The following is a 14050-nucleotide window of genomic DNA, read 5'->3' on the forward strand; positions in this document are numbered from 1 at the left end:
GGCTAAATGGCCTCTGAGAGTATTCCCGGTCCACTACAAACACGGTCTGAAAGCTCATAAATTTACTGCCCACCCCCGTCCCCCGCTTTCCATTTTCTTCAATTTCCTGCTCTCGTTTTTGTTTCCATTTTCTCACACCAAAAGCTAAATTAATGTATAGCTTTAGCAAGGGCTAAAAGCGAAGCTCTTGATGATATTTAAATTTTGCTCACACAAAATATAAAATCTTGTAATGCTAAGCGGCGAAGGCAACGAGAACGAGATAAACTAACATCAGAGCCAGGCCAGGGCACGGCCAGGGCTCGAGCCAGGACTTCGAGCCTGGACTCGAGCCAGGACTCCGGTTAGGACTTTCCTAATCGAGTAAACAAAAGTAAAATCAAAGCAACAAAAAGGACTCCTAACGTAACTCGTCAACTCCTAACCCTAACATAACCCTAACCTCACCCTAACCCTAACCCTAGCCTTAACCCTAACCTAACCCTAACCCTAGCTGGAGCTTTCCTTCCATGATTGCCACGAAAACCCTCCTCTTAATGGTGATGGGGAGAGGTGAAAAATTGTCGAGTTTTGCGACGAGTCCTGGCTCGAAGTCCTGGCCCGCGTCCTGGCTCGGCAACTCGTATAACTCGGTAACTCCTGGCTCGGTCTGGCTGGTAACGAGAACGATGAAAAAAACAACAATAGGTCTAATTAGCAAAAAACACTGAAAAAAGCAACTTTGCAGTGCAACACACTTTTTTTGTACATTTCTTTGCCGTTGTTTTGCACGACTTCAACGTGAAACTTCTAGAAACTTTTCACCGTCGCTCATTTTCATTCTAGTGGCCGCTAGCATTTCTCATTTTCTCACCGCCGCTACAAAATTCCATGTTGTTCCTCCAACAAAAAGTGTCTTCTTTGTTTTTTCTCTCTCGCTCTAGCTCTTTTTCTCGTTGAGCATCGCTGGCCTGTCGCCCTACTTTCTCTTTTTCTCTGTCTTTCTCTTTCTCTATATTCCAAATTTGTGGACACGACAATTAATCAAAGCTTGATACTTTATAAGACAACACGGATACAGAGACAATTTCCGCTTTCCGTTTTCGTCTTTATTGACTCTTTAGTTGTCCCTGCTTCACGTGAAGCGGGTGGCCATACGCTTTCCCGCCAAAATAACCTGACATCTGGCATTGGCTTACATGAATTGTGTGTACGGACGGGCGGGCGTACGCTACGTCATGACCAAATTATTCTTGCTTTCATAGGTTACCAAGAAAATGTGCAACCCTTCTTCCGTGTACAAAAAAACGGTTATACTAAGTTTTAAAATAGATCAGACATCTAGAGGTATCTTCCTCCTAAGAAACAGGCTTATGTGCTCACTGGCAACTCCTCTACTGAGCAGCCTGGCTAATGCATTTGTCAGTGCCCTCAGTATAACACCTGAAATAAAATACTTACATCAATCCTGTCGCAGAGATTCGAGGCCCTAAGTTCCTTTTCCAACAAGGTCACGCAAAAAGTCATAAGAAATTTGCACTTTAACCACAGAACCCCCATACTGGGGACAATGGATCCTAACCACTATAATTATTGCACTAAAATTTTTCTTATCATTGTAAACACATGTGTCTGTAGGCACTCTGTTGATAATAAAGCACTTATCCTATCCTATCCTATCCTATCCTATCCTGTGCAAAGACCCCCTCCCCGACCCCACCCTGGTCAATGTTGTTCAGTCAAGAGCAGAAAATATCCAGTTGGACTTCAGCATATTTTGTTTTCTGGAGAAGGGAAGGGGAAGTATTGTAATCAACAGTGCTTTGAAGAGCTTTATCTTGAAACTTCTGATGAAACTAGACTTAGCAATGTCCACTTTTCTTGACATTAATTTATTGTTCAAGATAATTGAAGGTTTTAGCCAAAAAGGTGTCCAGGTGTCCAGTGGATTAGGCTGTGAATGGATTATTCCAGAAAAAATCTACACTCCCACGATGGAAGGCATGCTGGAAAAGCTCATGGGAGAGGGGGTTAACAGCTCTGGAAATCTAGATTGTACTCATTTTTCTTGTTATGAAAGTCTTCCAAAAGGGTACAATGAAACTAGTGAGTACAGCCACCCCCTCCCCTCGGCCTCTCAGAAAAAATGGCCCCTTGGCAGCCCAGTTAAAATCCCCTTTCAACGATTCTTGTTTCTCAACAAAGAAGACGACCTTTTAATCGAGTACATAGAGCTGTATTGTAGTATATTTTGCTGTAAATTTTGCCTGGTCTGGAAAAAAAGAGAAGTTCACTCACATGTGAGCTTATTTCCAAAATGTGTAAGCCTTTTATGTGAAAATTTAATCTTAACTTTCACAACAAACACAGAAATCAAGGAGAATTGAGGCTTATTTAATAAAAGATCATCTAAATGCCTAAAAGAATCATATACATCGAGTGCAAATTAAAATTGCGGTCTCTAACAATTTCATGGAAATCTGGATGGGTGGGCAGTCTTTGAACTTGGAAATCCTGAAAGGAGGGGGGGGGCGCTCATGCAGTTTCGGAATTCGGGTGGAAGGGGGGTCAAAAAAACGTGCCTTCTGTTGTGCGGGTGTGGATTTTTCTGGAATAACCCAATGCAGATGTACATGTATTTACGGTCATCGCTTCTCTCCACCCATTACAGTTTACTTTTCATTTGGAGAGAAGCGCCGACTGGAAACAGATCTGCATTTGCAAGCTACTAGAGGATGCTTCCTTTGAGAAAAAATTAACACAAAATTTTTTTAGCCTAGTTAGACGCCCATTGTTCAATGTCTTTTAAAAAAGCCTGGGTTACTATATTCAGAAAAACTGTCACTACAAGTAACCAACACTACTATCTAATCTAAAGCATGATATAGTCAACTTTGCTCGATACTTTCTTACAACCAGACTGAGAAAAGACCTTTAAGTCTTCTGGGAAGTATAATAGTTCATCTGCAATGTTGTTAAGGACTTGTTCAGTAACTGGATGTCCTTTCTTTTCCAAGTCTACTTTAGCGCACATTTTAACATGAGATCTCTCCAAAGGTAAAAACGGGATAAAATAATCTATAAGATTTTTTTCGATGAGCGATGAATGCCAGAAACCACCTTTAGTATTAAACTCGCCAAGGTTAACAACCTTGTCCATCTCTTTAATACCAATGTCTTCTCTCTTTTTCCCCTCTTTCCAGTGTCGGAGGACTGCGTCATTGATCAGATGTCCTCCCGTATTGCTCAAAAATATAAAAATACTTCTTCGGAAGTCAACTTTGCCAACATCAGGGTAGTGGTCTAAGTAGGGCTTTAGTACATCTATGAGACCGATCGGCATTTTATCCATTTCGTCAAAAATGAACAGCGACCTTGAGCACTGTGACACTGAACTAGAAACCAAACTACGCAGATATCGTTTATAACGGTCCAAATCCGACTGGTGTGGGAAGTCAAGGGTGGCAATGATTTGATGGACAAATTTACTTTCCATCCCCTCCCTAAAAATATGTTCTGCAATGATCTTGCTAACAAAGTTTTTCCCCGATCCGGTCCAGCCGTTAAAAGAGAGTGCCAAAGCTTTGTTCGGTGATTTATTATTCAGATGTCCAACTATTGCCTTAAGCACTGTCTCGGTGACTAAATGCTGTCCAAACACGCGCCGGCGTAGAGCTGACTGCAGACCGGTGATGTTCGCCGAGATCCATCTATCTGTGCAACATTCTTTAAAACGACACCAAACTTTTGGCGCCACATAAGCTAGAGATCCAAACACAGCAGTCCCGACGCAACTTTCGATGATGAATGCCTTTCGAACAGGAGTAAAACACAACACGATAAATAGCAAAAACACCCCGCTCTTCGCCATTTTCGAGGGACTTTATAACAAACACTTCTATTGGTCGTGGTAATTCCTTTGACCAATCAAATAAACCTTTAGAAAAGGAAGCGTAACGAGTGGTTACCAAGCGGAAGTTTCCGGGAAAACGCGCGTTATTTGATGCAAATCTCTTGTTCCTGCTTTTCCAAGAAAAAAATTGATGGAGCTGAATTTGGAAAACATCTACTAAATGGCCCCTAAAAAGAAAAAGGTAAAGTCTATTGAGGAGAAGGTTGGGGGCTTCCAGGTTGGGGAAGTTGACGTCCCGCTTGGAGATGAAAATGTGAAGATGGAAAATACTGCTGAGGCAACAGTTGGAGATAATTTTCCCTCCGCGAAGCCTGTTAAGGGGAAACAAAACGAAAAAGATAACCCAGCGGATGAAGACACGAGCCATACAGAGGAGCATGGATTTAATACAAGGAGAGAGCACCGTGAGATCCCATCAAATTCACTTCCAAGAGACAGAGCTGCAGAGCATGGAGGAGGAACAGGAGTACCCGAGATCACAAACAACCCCGATGAACCATCCGATGAACCAACTGAGATCACGAAACAGCCCGACAAAGAACCTCCTAGCCCCATGAAGTTGGCTGGTATCCTCTTAGTTGTTGCATTTTTGTTAGTTATCTTGGCTATCTTAATTGCCCCTGAAAAGCCCAAAAGAAAACCTTTTGTCCTTCCTATAATCTTTGAAAATAAGATAAAAGAACTTCAATCTTCTTTCACTAACCAAACTGACCGGTTTTGGAGGATCCTAAAGAACCGTGGCTTGGCACATCTCAATAATGCCAGTCCGTCTCAGCCACTTGTATTGTTACTAGCTGCACCCCCAGCTGCTCACAGCATGGTGGACTGCTTTGCCAAGAAGCTTGCAGAGGGGTTAGATCCAGAATACAAGAGAATGTTAGCAACGATTGATGGAAGAGAAGAAAGGAGTTACCCTGGTGAGGAGACCAAGAAAAAGATGGATGATTTACTAATAAGATGTTTTAATAAAGGTCACAGAGCGGCACTTGTTCATCACCTTGAACTCCTTCCGCCTCCATCACCTCTGTTGTTTTACTCATATTGCGATGATCAGAATGCACCACATAAACATGTGGCAATCATCTTCACCGTACACTTGCCTCTAGAGCCAGATGCATCTTTAGCACCTAAAGAAGCAGAGGGAACAGTTGAGAAGTACCTTGCTGAGATAGTTTGGGCAAAGGAGGACAAGGATGCTGTCGCTGCTCTTTTGAGCCGAGTTGCAGACACAGTGGCTCTTATGAATGGTGAACCTAGTAGTTCAGCTACTTGTTAACTTGTTTTACATGAGACAAGATTTCATACATTTTACTCATGCAGGGTACACCTGCCAGTAGGTGCTGGCAGAATCCAATCTTCACCAGCCATTACAACCTATGCTTTGGTCAATGTAGAAATTTTCGACAGACAGTCAGTAGTGATGTTGAGTTTTTCAGATGATTAACTCACTGTAAAATATATCATTTGGGTAGCTGCATCATTTTTCCTTGATTTTTTTCTTTTCTGCAAATTGTATTTAGACATTCATACAATCCACTCTTGTCCTGTTACAAACACTTGCCTGTGATAGCAATCCAGAATTATAAATAGCAGACCTATATACATGTGTAAAATATTATTGAAATAGCCATTACTTGCTGCTGTTAATCTGAAATACCTGCCTTTTCTACTCCCTTACTTGAGGGTGGCGCACAAGGATGCACGTGGAGGAGAGAGATGGGTTAGGGGGTGGAGAAGGCTAACATTTCAGACTAACTGTTATGAGCTAAAAAATTTATAATCTGATCCATCAGTGTCTACCATAGTTTGAGTAGACTGAAACTGGAGTTACCAGTAAAAGAAACTTAAGTAACTTTAGATTTTGCATTGAAAAATATTGGATGTTATGAACAGCAGTACTGTATTCACCATTTTTACATAGACCATAGTCTACCTTTGTTGCCCCCCAAAACTTTGCATAACCATTGTTTCCAGTTTCTCCCAGGGATTAGATGGTCATCCCAAGAGAAATCGAAGGCAATGGTTATGCAAAAATTTTTTCTTTAAGGGGGGGATAAACAAGTTTGCATTATGGTCTGTATGAAAATGGTGAATTTTCTTTCTTTAGCCTATGCACCTGAATGGCTGCATGGGCTAAGGAGGGGATAATAGTGCATTAGTGCATGTCTTGCAATAGCGAAGTTTTAGTATTCTCAGGTTTCTTTCTTATGGACTTGAATTTTGTCATCATTTTGACCATTTCTTTTAATAATGGATAACCCTCAAGATATGTCATGATAGTATCTAACATGAGCTCAGGCTCTATTTTTGGTCATGAGGTAAATATAAAAATCTGGCAGCTGGCATGGCAACTATGTAAGAGAGTAAGGGAGAATGCACAAGAACTGCTAGAATTGGGCCTGATCTCAGGTTAACTTAAAAAATAATGAAGCTTAGGTTAACCTTGCCTTATCTGATAACCTGTTTGATGGATGTATTATTGAGGCCCTGCCAGGGTAAATTCCGACAAGCGACATGGCCCAAAAAGTAGCAACAACGCGTAAAATGAAATGGCGACAAGAGACAACCTCCCTCGGCCAAATTGTGACAGGGACGGTAAAGCCGACAATAAGTGACAAGCATTTATAAACACAGACAGGAGACATTTTAAAATTCAGACGGGTGACATGCCCCCCCCCCCCCCCCGGCAGGGGCTCATTATTGTACTTTCACATTCTAGATAAACCAACAAAATCTTCCACAATTAATTAACATTTGTCCTCTAGTCAGAGTGTTCATACCGATGCATGGCTGCATGAGGTACAGAATAACCACCTTAGCAACTTAATAAATCCACATACTCTGGATGTTTTTATAATGGTTAGTTTTCAGGGAATGGTATTATTTCTTTGAAAAAAAATATGTGTGCTCAAACCTTAATTCCACCCAATAACAGCCTGCAAGCAAGCTCTTCATTTTCTTCAACTGGCGATCATATTCCACCTACTTATAAATTGTATTGTTTATAATAAAAATTAACAGGGTTCTTACAGAGTTTTGAATAATTTCTTGAAAAAGCCTTGAAAAAATGGTTAAATGTCTTGAGTTTTTTTTTTCAAAACTACAACAAGTGATTCACAAATGAAATTTTTTTTTGTGTTGGTTAAAATTCAATCTCACCTGCATGTCATAGAGAAAGCGTTGTTCCTTCTTTTTTTAAGGTCTCTGTTGATCACCTATTTGATAACCTTGAGTCTGGAAAAAGAAATTATTGTTTTATGGAAAAGTTTAGAAAAAGTCTTGAATTTTGGATCCAAAATCTGGTTGAACCCTGATTAGTACAATATTGTATACTTGTAAACCTCATTTTTCCCTTGTTCTGTAAATATACCTCTTTTATTAATACGTATGTAGCCACTACTCACGCTCAACTAGCTCTTAATACGAACTGCAGGCAGTGCACATGTTTGTAAGCTTTATATAAAGAATCAATCAACTGAAGAAAATGGAACTAAAAACCCAAGTGGGGGGTATTGCAAAAAGACACACTTGAGTAGCATGCCATTAAGGTACTAAAGCCGAGAAGGGTCTTCCTACTTCCGATTTCAGTACCCTGCAATTCCAATTCCGCGAGATTGCCGCTGTTTAACACGGACTGAGTCGGATTGAAAAGCTTGCTAATATGGATGAGGAGGTGAGTTGAATCCTGTGTGTTGATAACCTTTTTGTATTTTGGCATATGTACAGTTAAACATTCAGACTCTCGACTGGGTTTCAAAGCAACAGTTAGAAATAGCATGTTCTCATATACTGGACACACGTTAATGCTTTCCCTGGCAAAAAAATCTAGTATAATAAAGGCGGTGGTTTTGAAAGACAATACAACACCGACAGAAAACAAAACTGGATGGATTTAAGCTAAGATCCTGTAGGAAAATCATTGACCTTGGCGTCACCACGTGGGATTAGGTGAACTAACTAATTCTACGTGTAAATGCTGGGACGCAAAAGAAGGAACAATAAACTGACGTATACATCTTGATATAAAATAGAGACAAATTTATTTGTTGGGTCGGTTGTAGTTGTGTAATAAATTAAAATGTCTATATGAAGACTAGTACGCCTATGAGAAACTCATCGAGAAGCCAAAGCCCACTCTACGCACCAGTTATTGAAGGGGGCAAAGGAACACTGTAGAAAATGTAGGTGAGCATCGTCTTATGAATCTGTTACAGAATCATCTTTTTCGGAAGTCCTTCTCACTTGCCGGTTTTGTTTTCAAGGGAACAGTGCTATGTTTTCACAACCGTTAACCAGGGACACCCCCTTAGAGGAGTATGACCCCCCTGAAAACGGGTTTACCTTTTTTGGTATCAACAAAGGTGATAAGTGCTTTCTCGACAAGACCTACAATGATTCTGCTTTATAGAAGTTTACCTGCATGTATTTTCAGATTATCAGTAATTCTTTAACTGTAGTTAAGTTTCAGGTGTTTCTATGATAAGCTTGTAGCAAGTGCTGATTTTTAATCTGCTTTCGTGAATTTTTAGACGAGATACTGATTTGTTTTTAAAAGAGCTGAAATTGAATATATGCATTCAAGAAAAAATACTAATCAGTTGAATGATTACAGGGTTTGTGTAATAAAATTGATACAGAGGGACACTCACAGTTAAACAGTATTTTCTGTGGCCTCTTATTCAGACAAGCTTGTGTCTTGTCACGCACTTCCCTGAAGGATCATTGGGTGAGAAGCCAATAAACCAATGTTTCTATAGGAGGTTATACTTCTCATCCCATATATCTTCAAGATTAGCCTGTGAACAGGCTCTCTGTTTGGGGAAAAAAATAGCAAGTTCCCCGCTCGACCCAAGGCCTGTTCACAGGCTACTTCAAGATATATCTCTAAAGCTTCTTGATATCATATGTTTCCCGCGGTTACCTGCCCACCTTGACTTATTTTTCTCAGTTGCCAGTATCTCTTTGATAAATATTAAGCAGGCTCAGGTTGTAAAATTACACAGCAAAAAAAGGAAAAAATGCTTCTTGGTGCGCTAATCTGTGCTAAGCTTTTTTGTGATTTTATGTGCTTTTTAATCTCGTTTTTAGTAGGTTTTATGCAGTTTTTTACGATTTAAGTAGTCTAGGTAATTTTTATAGTTTTAGTGTTGACATAATTGTTTTACTCTTTTTGGTAGGTTCATGCACTTTTTGCATGTATACTTTATGCACTTATTATTATTATTATTATCATTATTATTATTATTATTATTATTATTATTATATTATTATATTTTATTTTTATTTTTTTAATATTTTTATTTTTAAGCGCTGATGAAAATAGCAATATTGATATCGGCGCTATATAAGTATTATTATTACTAAAAATTAAACCACAAATAATTAATGTCACATAGCGAAACCTAAAAATGTCCTTGTTTCTTAGATAAAAAAAACACATTATCTCCCCCCTCCAACCACTTGAACATACCCCTGAATTCTCCCCCTTCCCCCTCGCCCCATCGTTTTCTCCCTCGCGCCATCTCCATAAACTGTGGGTAAGCCCTTGTTTCCATACCTCAAACCGCCTTCTCCCTTTTCACTTACACTTACATGAAATTTCTAAGTTTCTTGACTAAGAGACTTAGTTCCTGCTCAACAATTGTCGTCAAAGTGCAAGTGTCTTCAATTTTAAAGGAAAACAAATTGCCAGTCACGAGGAGGAATCGATCCTGGAGTGTTAAATCTGCAGTTTCCTGCCCTAACCTCTAGACCACCGAGAATCCACTGCAGGACATGAGAGTAATTTAACTACTGTAGCGAAAACCCTAACCCTAAATAGATAGCTAACCGTTAACCCTAATCACTATTCTAAGTGCTTAACCCTAATCAGTATGGTCAGTGATTAACCCTAATCAGTCTTTTTAGTGCTTAACCCTAATCAGTATGGTCAGTGCTTAACCCTAATCAGTATGGTCAGTGCTTAACCCTAATCAGTCTTTTCAGTGCTTAACCCTAATCAGTATGGTCAGTGCTTAACCCTAATCAGTATTTTCAGTGCTTAATTCTAATCAGTATTGTTAGTGCTTAACCCTAATCACTATGGTCAGGGCTCACTCATATATGTATACATGTATGCAATTATTTTATGTAGGCCTCACAAGGTATCCAAGGGCGATTTGAGATATGGAAACTAGCGTTTACCACAAACTCAGTGGCCGGTCCCCAATACTCGGTTTGCACTGTCACGCAATGAAAAAAAAATGTAGACCATGCAATACAGAACTTCTAGAATCTGGGAAATGAAAGAAGATAAATATACAAAACATCTTGCCCAAAATAAGGTCTGTGTAATATTTCAAATGCGAGATGTTCGGAAAAACGACTTACCTAAGTTTATAAAGCTTTGTTTGGAAACGCCATGTTGGAATCTCAGTCAGGGACACCCACATCCCGGGGGGGGGGGGGGCACTTTAGGAATTTCTGGGTGGGGATGTGCCGCTGGGACCCTGGAACCCTTGACCTATACCAGAGCTAGTTCAGCTGAATTTTGCTACCCTATACTAGAGTAAACTCCCAAAATCCCCCTATCCTAGAGTAACTGTTTCCCGGTCTAGATAAAATCTTCAACCAACTGATCAGTTTCCTGAAAAATTATACCCTATTCTAGACCCAAACGCTCTGATTTATATACCCTATCCTAGAGTAAACTGCTTGAAAACCATACCCTTCACAGCGGCACATACCCATATAGCCTATATATGGTAGTACCCCCCCCCTCCCGGGACCCACATATGGCCGCCGGATACCAACAGAAATCTGTTTTCAAGTTTTCTTACTAATGCGTGCATTCTTCGCTTGAGGAACTCATAAAGATTAAAGTAATATTTATTCTGAGACCAGGAATGTTTAGATAGCAAAATCTCCCAAAATCGGTAATGTTTTTAACCCACGTAAGAGCTCTCCTGGCCGTTAGCTAACTGCCGCGTCACGCAAAAGCCTTGAACTTCAAACGTCCTCTTTCGCAAAACGAAGAACTCTTTAAAACCAAAATTTGTTTATATAAAGGTGTTTAGGTGCTGTAATACCTCGTGAAAGTAGAAACTCGGAAGAATCCATAGTTTCTAGTTTGTTTTTTTAGTGACGTCACGTGCAAACCAAGAATTATTACCCTGGGCCGAGTTGTTCAAAGCAGGGTTAAGATAACCCAGGGTTAGTGCGAGATTTGAATTCAGATTTGAAAGTTTTAAAAGCATTTCAGTTTTAATTCTGTCTGTCTACAAGTTGATGATTGGAAGTTCTAAAAATAGCAGAGAAAATTATCTGAAAAAATGCTTTTGAACACGAGAAAAAGAAACCCGGGTTAAGCGCTAATCAGTTTTCGAACAACTGGGCCAAGGCAGCGCCGTAGCTAGTATGAGGCCAACCGAGGCACTCGCCTCGGTAAAATTTTGACGAATTTCGCCGATCATTTTTATTTTACATAAGCGATCATCGGATATTTTTAACGCATCATGATATTACAAAGAATTCAGCAATTCAGTCAATATACTATGAAAAAATTACCATATCATCGATCTCAAGGGGCTACGTACGTTAACTCAAATTTTTTTTGAACAATACTGATCAAAACCATTGGCGAGGTTAACGGTCACCCAGATTATGTAGCTTGTTTCTGATTATTGCTTTTTAAATTCCACTTAAATTAACTCGAAAAAAAGTTACCGAAAGGCCCAGAAAACGCTGCAAATCGCATTTCCGAGAGACTAAAGTTCAAAATTTCTCGGGGGGGGGGGCATGCCCCCGAACCCCCCTAGCAACTCCCGCCTGCCTCGGTTGGCCGTTTGGTCTGGCTACGGCACTGCAAGGCCTCTAAAAACGCGCTCAAACTTCACAGAGAGACGGAAAACAACTTCATGTCCACTACATTTGTTTCTTCTGACTTTTATTTCTTGAATAAAGGTTTATATTACCCTTCAGTTACTTTTACAACTAAGTTGAAAACGGTCTTTTTAAAAAATTCCGTGACTTAACAGAATTCAAATATTTATAAAAATAACATCAAAATATTTCTTTTCCAAAGAAAATAACATCTCAACTCCAAATCCTGACAGTTTGAAAATTAACTCTTGTCGATCACAAGAACCTTAAAAAATGTAATCATTCTTCTGAAGCTCGTTTGGCCAAGGTCAGTTTGCTTCTAAACACTGGATCGGATATTTTTCTGGAAAGGAGAATATTACAATAGAATTCTTTTAATTATCTAAAGAAGACGTGTAAATTATCTCTTAATCGGGTACTGATGAAGCTACTGGAACTATTTTATATGCTATTTTATGAAGACCCACACAAAAGTGGACACGAATGCTATGAAATCAAGGTAAATAGTGGCTGAATATTTACCGACCTACGAAAATAGACCAATCAGAAGTGTGTGACGCATGGGAAATTGGGAAGTTGGCAAGTTGTAACGCAAGTGATAATTTGACAGTTTGTTGCAAAAAGTAGAACTCGTATCTACTTTGCGCAACTAGCGAAATTTGCTGCGTGACAAAAAAAAAAAACGAAAAATAATGAAATAATCAAGAAAAAGAAACTGGTATCCTCTCTGAGTATGAGAAAATAATATTTTGTCGCAACAAATTAAAATTTGTTGGGCGAGTGAGGGTTCATGCAAATGACAGTAATGAGTGAAGGCTTGCTTCTAAATTCAAAATATATTAAAATGGGTCGCGCGAGGAGGGGGTTTTCAAGCTTTCCTCACACAGCCACCTCTTGTAATTGTTTGCCATGCGGTTTAACGGTTATCCAATTACGGCTTTGCGACCGTAAGAAGAGCTTAGGAGCTCGTCGCTTTGGACTTGGATAATTAAATTAATGATTCACAAAAAAATTCATTGCGACAAATTATTGTTTTCTCATACTCGGAGATGATATACCAGTTTCTTTTTCTTTCTTTCTTTGTTTGTTTCTTTATTTTTCGTTTTTATGTTATGTTATTTTTTTTGTTATTATAAATTTGTACAAAAATTGTTTTCTATGTATTGTTTTTTTTATTATTTATTATCATTATTATTTAATTAATTAATTAATTTTTTTTCATAAAAAAATATTTTAATTTTTTCATGTTCCGGAATGGTCCATGTTCCGGGTTTTATCGACGCCCTTCTACTCTAAAGGTGATGTTACACGATACGATTCTTCGCAAAGACGTTTTTTAGTGCAACACAGCGTTCCAATATAGGAACGAGGTTGTCACTATTCAAAAAATGACGCAACAAATTTGCAACGCTTTGTTGCACCAAAAATCCTTGTTGCGAATCGTCTCGTGTAACATCACCTTAATGAAAATTAGTTGTACACATAATTCCATCGAGCAAAAAAAAATCATCTCAAAGAAAATGGGAAAACACTGTTTTGAATACAAAAATTGGAAAACACCAATCAGATTTCTTTAAACACCAAGATCACTAGGTGTGTATTAACAAACAAGGGTAAAATATCAAGCTGACACAAATCTAATGAGTCAGAAATCCCTAATATTTCTTTCCATATCTTCAGTAAAACCGACCCTCTTTGCGGACATTGGTGAGGTGAGTTTCTAGGAGCAATACAGGTTCTACTTATGTTTACTAAAAAGGGAATGACAAAGATGTCGATCGTTTAAGAAAGAACTCCGCAAGAATCAACGTCTCGGGTTGTTTAAATGTGAACATTTACTGATATAAAATCTTCAGAAGTACGTTTAAAAGGCAATCTCACTGACCCAGATTAAACAATGTTTTTGCTCGACGTCCTTTCTGAACCTCAGCATTCGACCCCAGATGAAATTAAACAAGTTTGCTTTTATTTGCAGGCCTCCAAGACCGACAACCTCATCGAAGAGAGGTCGAGTTCTGCGGGGGATAGACAATTCCGTGACAGTGCTCTTGCTCAAGAAAAAAGGAAAAAGTTTTTTTATATAAAAAACGTACCCGAAATGTGGAAAGGGGTTCAATAAGCCGCACAGCATTCACTTCGAGCATGATTCAGTGATAAATTAGAAGGGCCTATGCAAAAGATAGTTCAGTTCCGCGCCAAAACGCTAGAGTAGAAGGAGTAAGATTAGTTGTTAAAAGAAAGGCTGTTTCGAAGGTAGTTCGCAAAGAGGCCATAGCGGAAAGGGAGAAAATTCTGCGA

At 39.2% G+C, this 14050-nt stretch overlaps 2 protein-coding genes across 2 annotated transcripts; one reads left to right on the plus strand and one right to left on the minus strand.

Moving 5' to 3' along the window:
* Positions 1-2343: 2343 nt before the first annotated feature.
* LOC140937638 (torsin-1A-like) lies at positions 2344-3606 on the minus strand. Its single transcript, XM_073387194.1, has one exon. The coding sequence runs from the start codon at positions 3473-3475 to the stop codon at positions 2852-2854; it is 624 nt and encodes a 207-aa protein (XP_073243295.1). The 5' UTR covers positions 3476-3606; the 3' UTR covers positions 2344-2851.
* Positions 3607-3956: 350 nt separating this feature from the next.
* On the plus strand, positions 3957-6920 carry LOC140937637 (torsin-1A-interacting protein 2-like). Its single transcript, XM_073387193.1, has one exon. The coding sequence runs from the start codon at positions 4053-4055 to the stop codon at positions 5166-5168; it is 1116 nt and encodes a 371-aa protein (XP_073243294.1). The 5' UTR covers positions 3957-4052; the 3' UTR covers positions 5169-6920.
* Positions 6921-14050: the final 7130 nt, after the last annotated feature.

Source organism: Porites lutea, chromosome 5 (assembly GCF_958299795.1).
Source record: "Porites lutea chromosome 5, jaPorLute2.1, whole genome shotgun sequence".
NCBI classification, from domain to species: Eukaryota; Metazoa; Cnidaria; class Anthozoa; order Scleractinia; family Poritidae; genus Porites; species Porites lutea.

Coding starts and splice junctions, on each gene's coding strand:
- LOC140937638 (XM_073387194.1), bottom strand. CDS start 3,475: ATGGAAAGTAAATTTGTCCATCAAATCATTGCCACCCTTGACTTCCCA.
- LOC140937637 (XM_073387193.1), top strand. CDS start 4,053: ATGGCCCCTAAAAAGAAAAAGGTAAAGTCTATTGAGGAGAAGGTTGGG.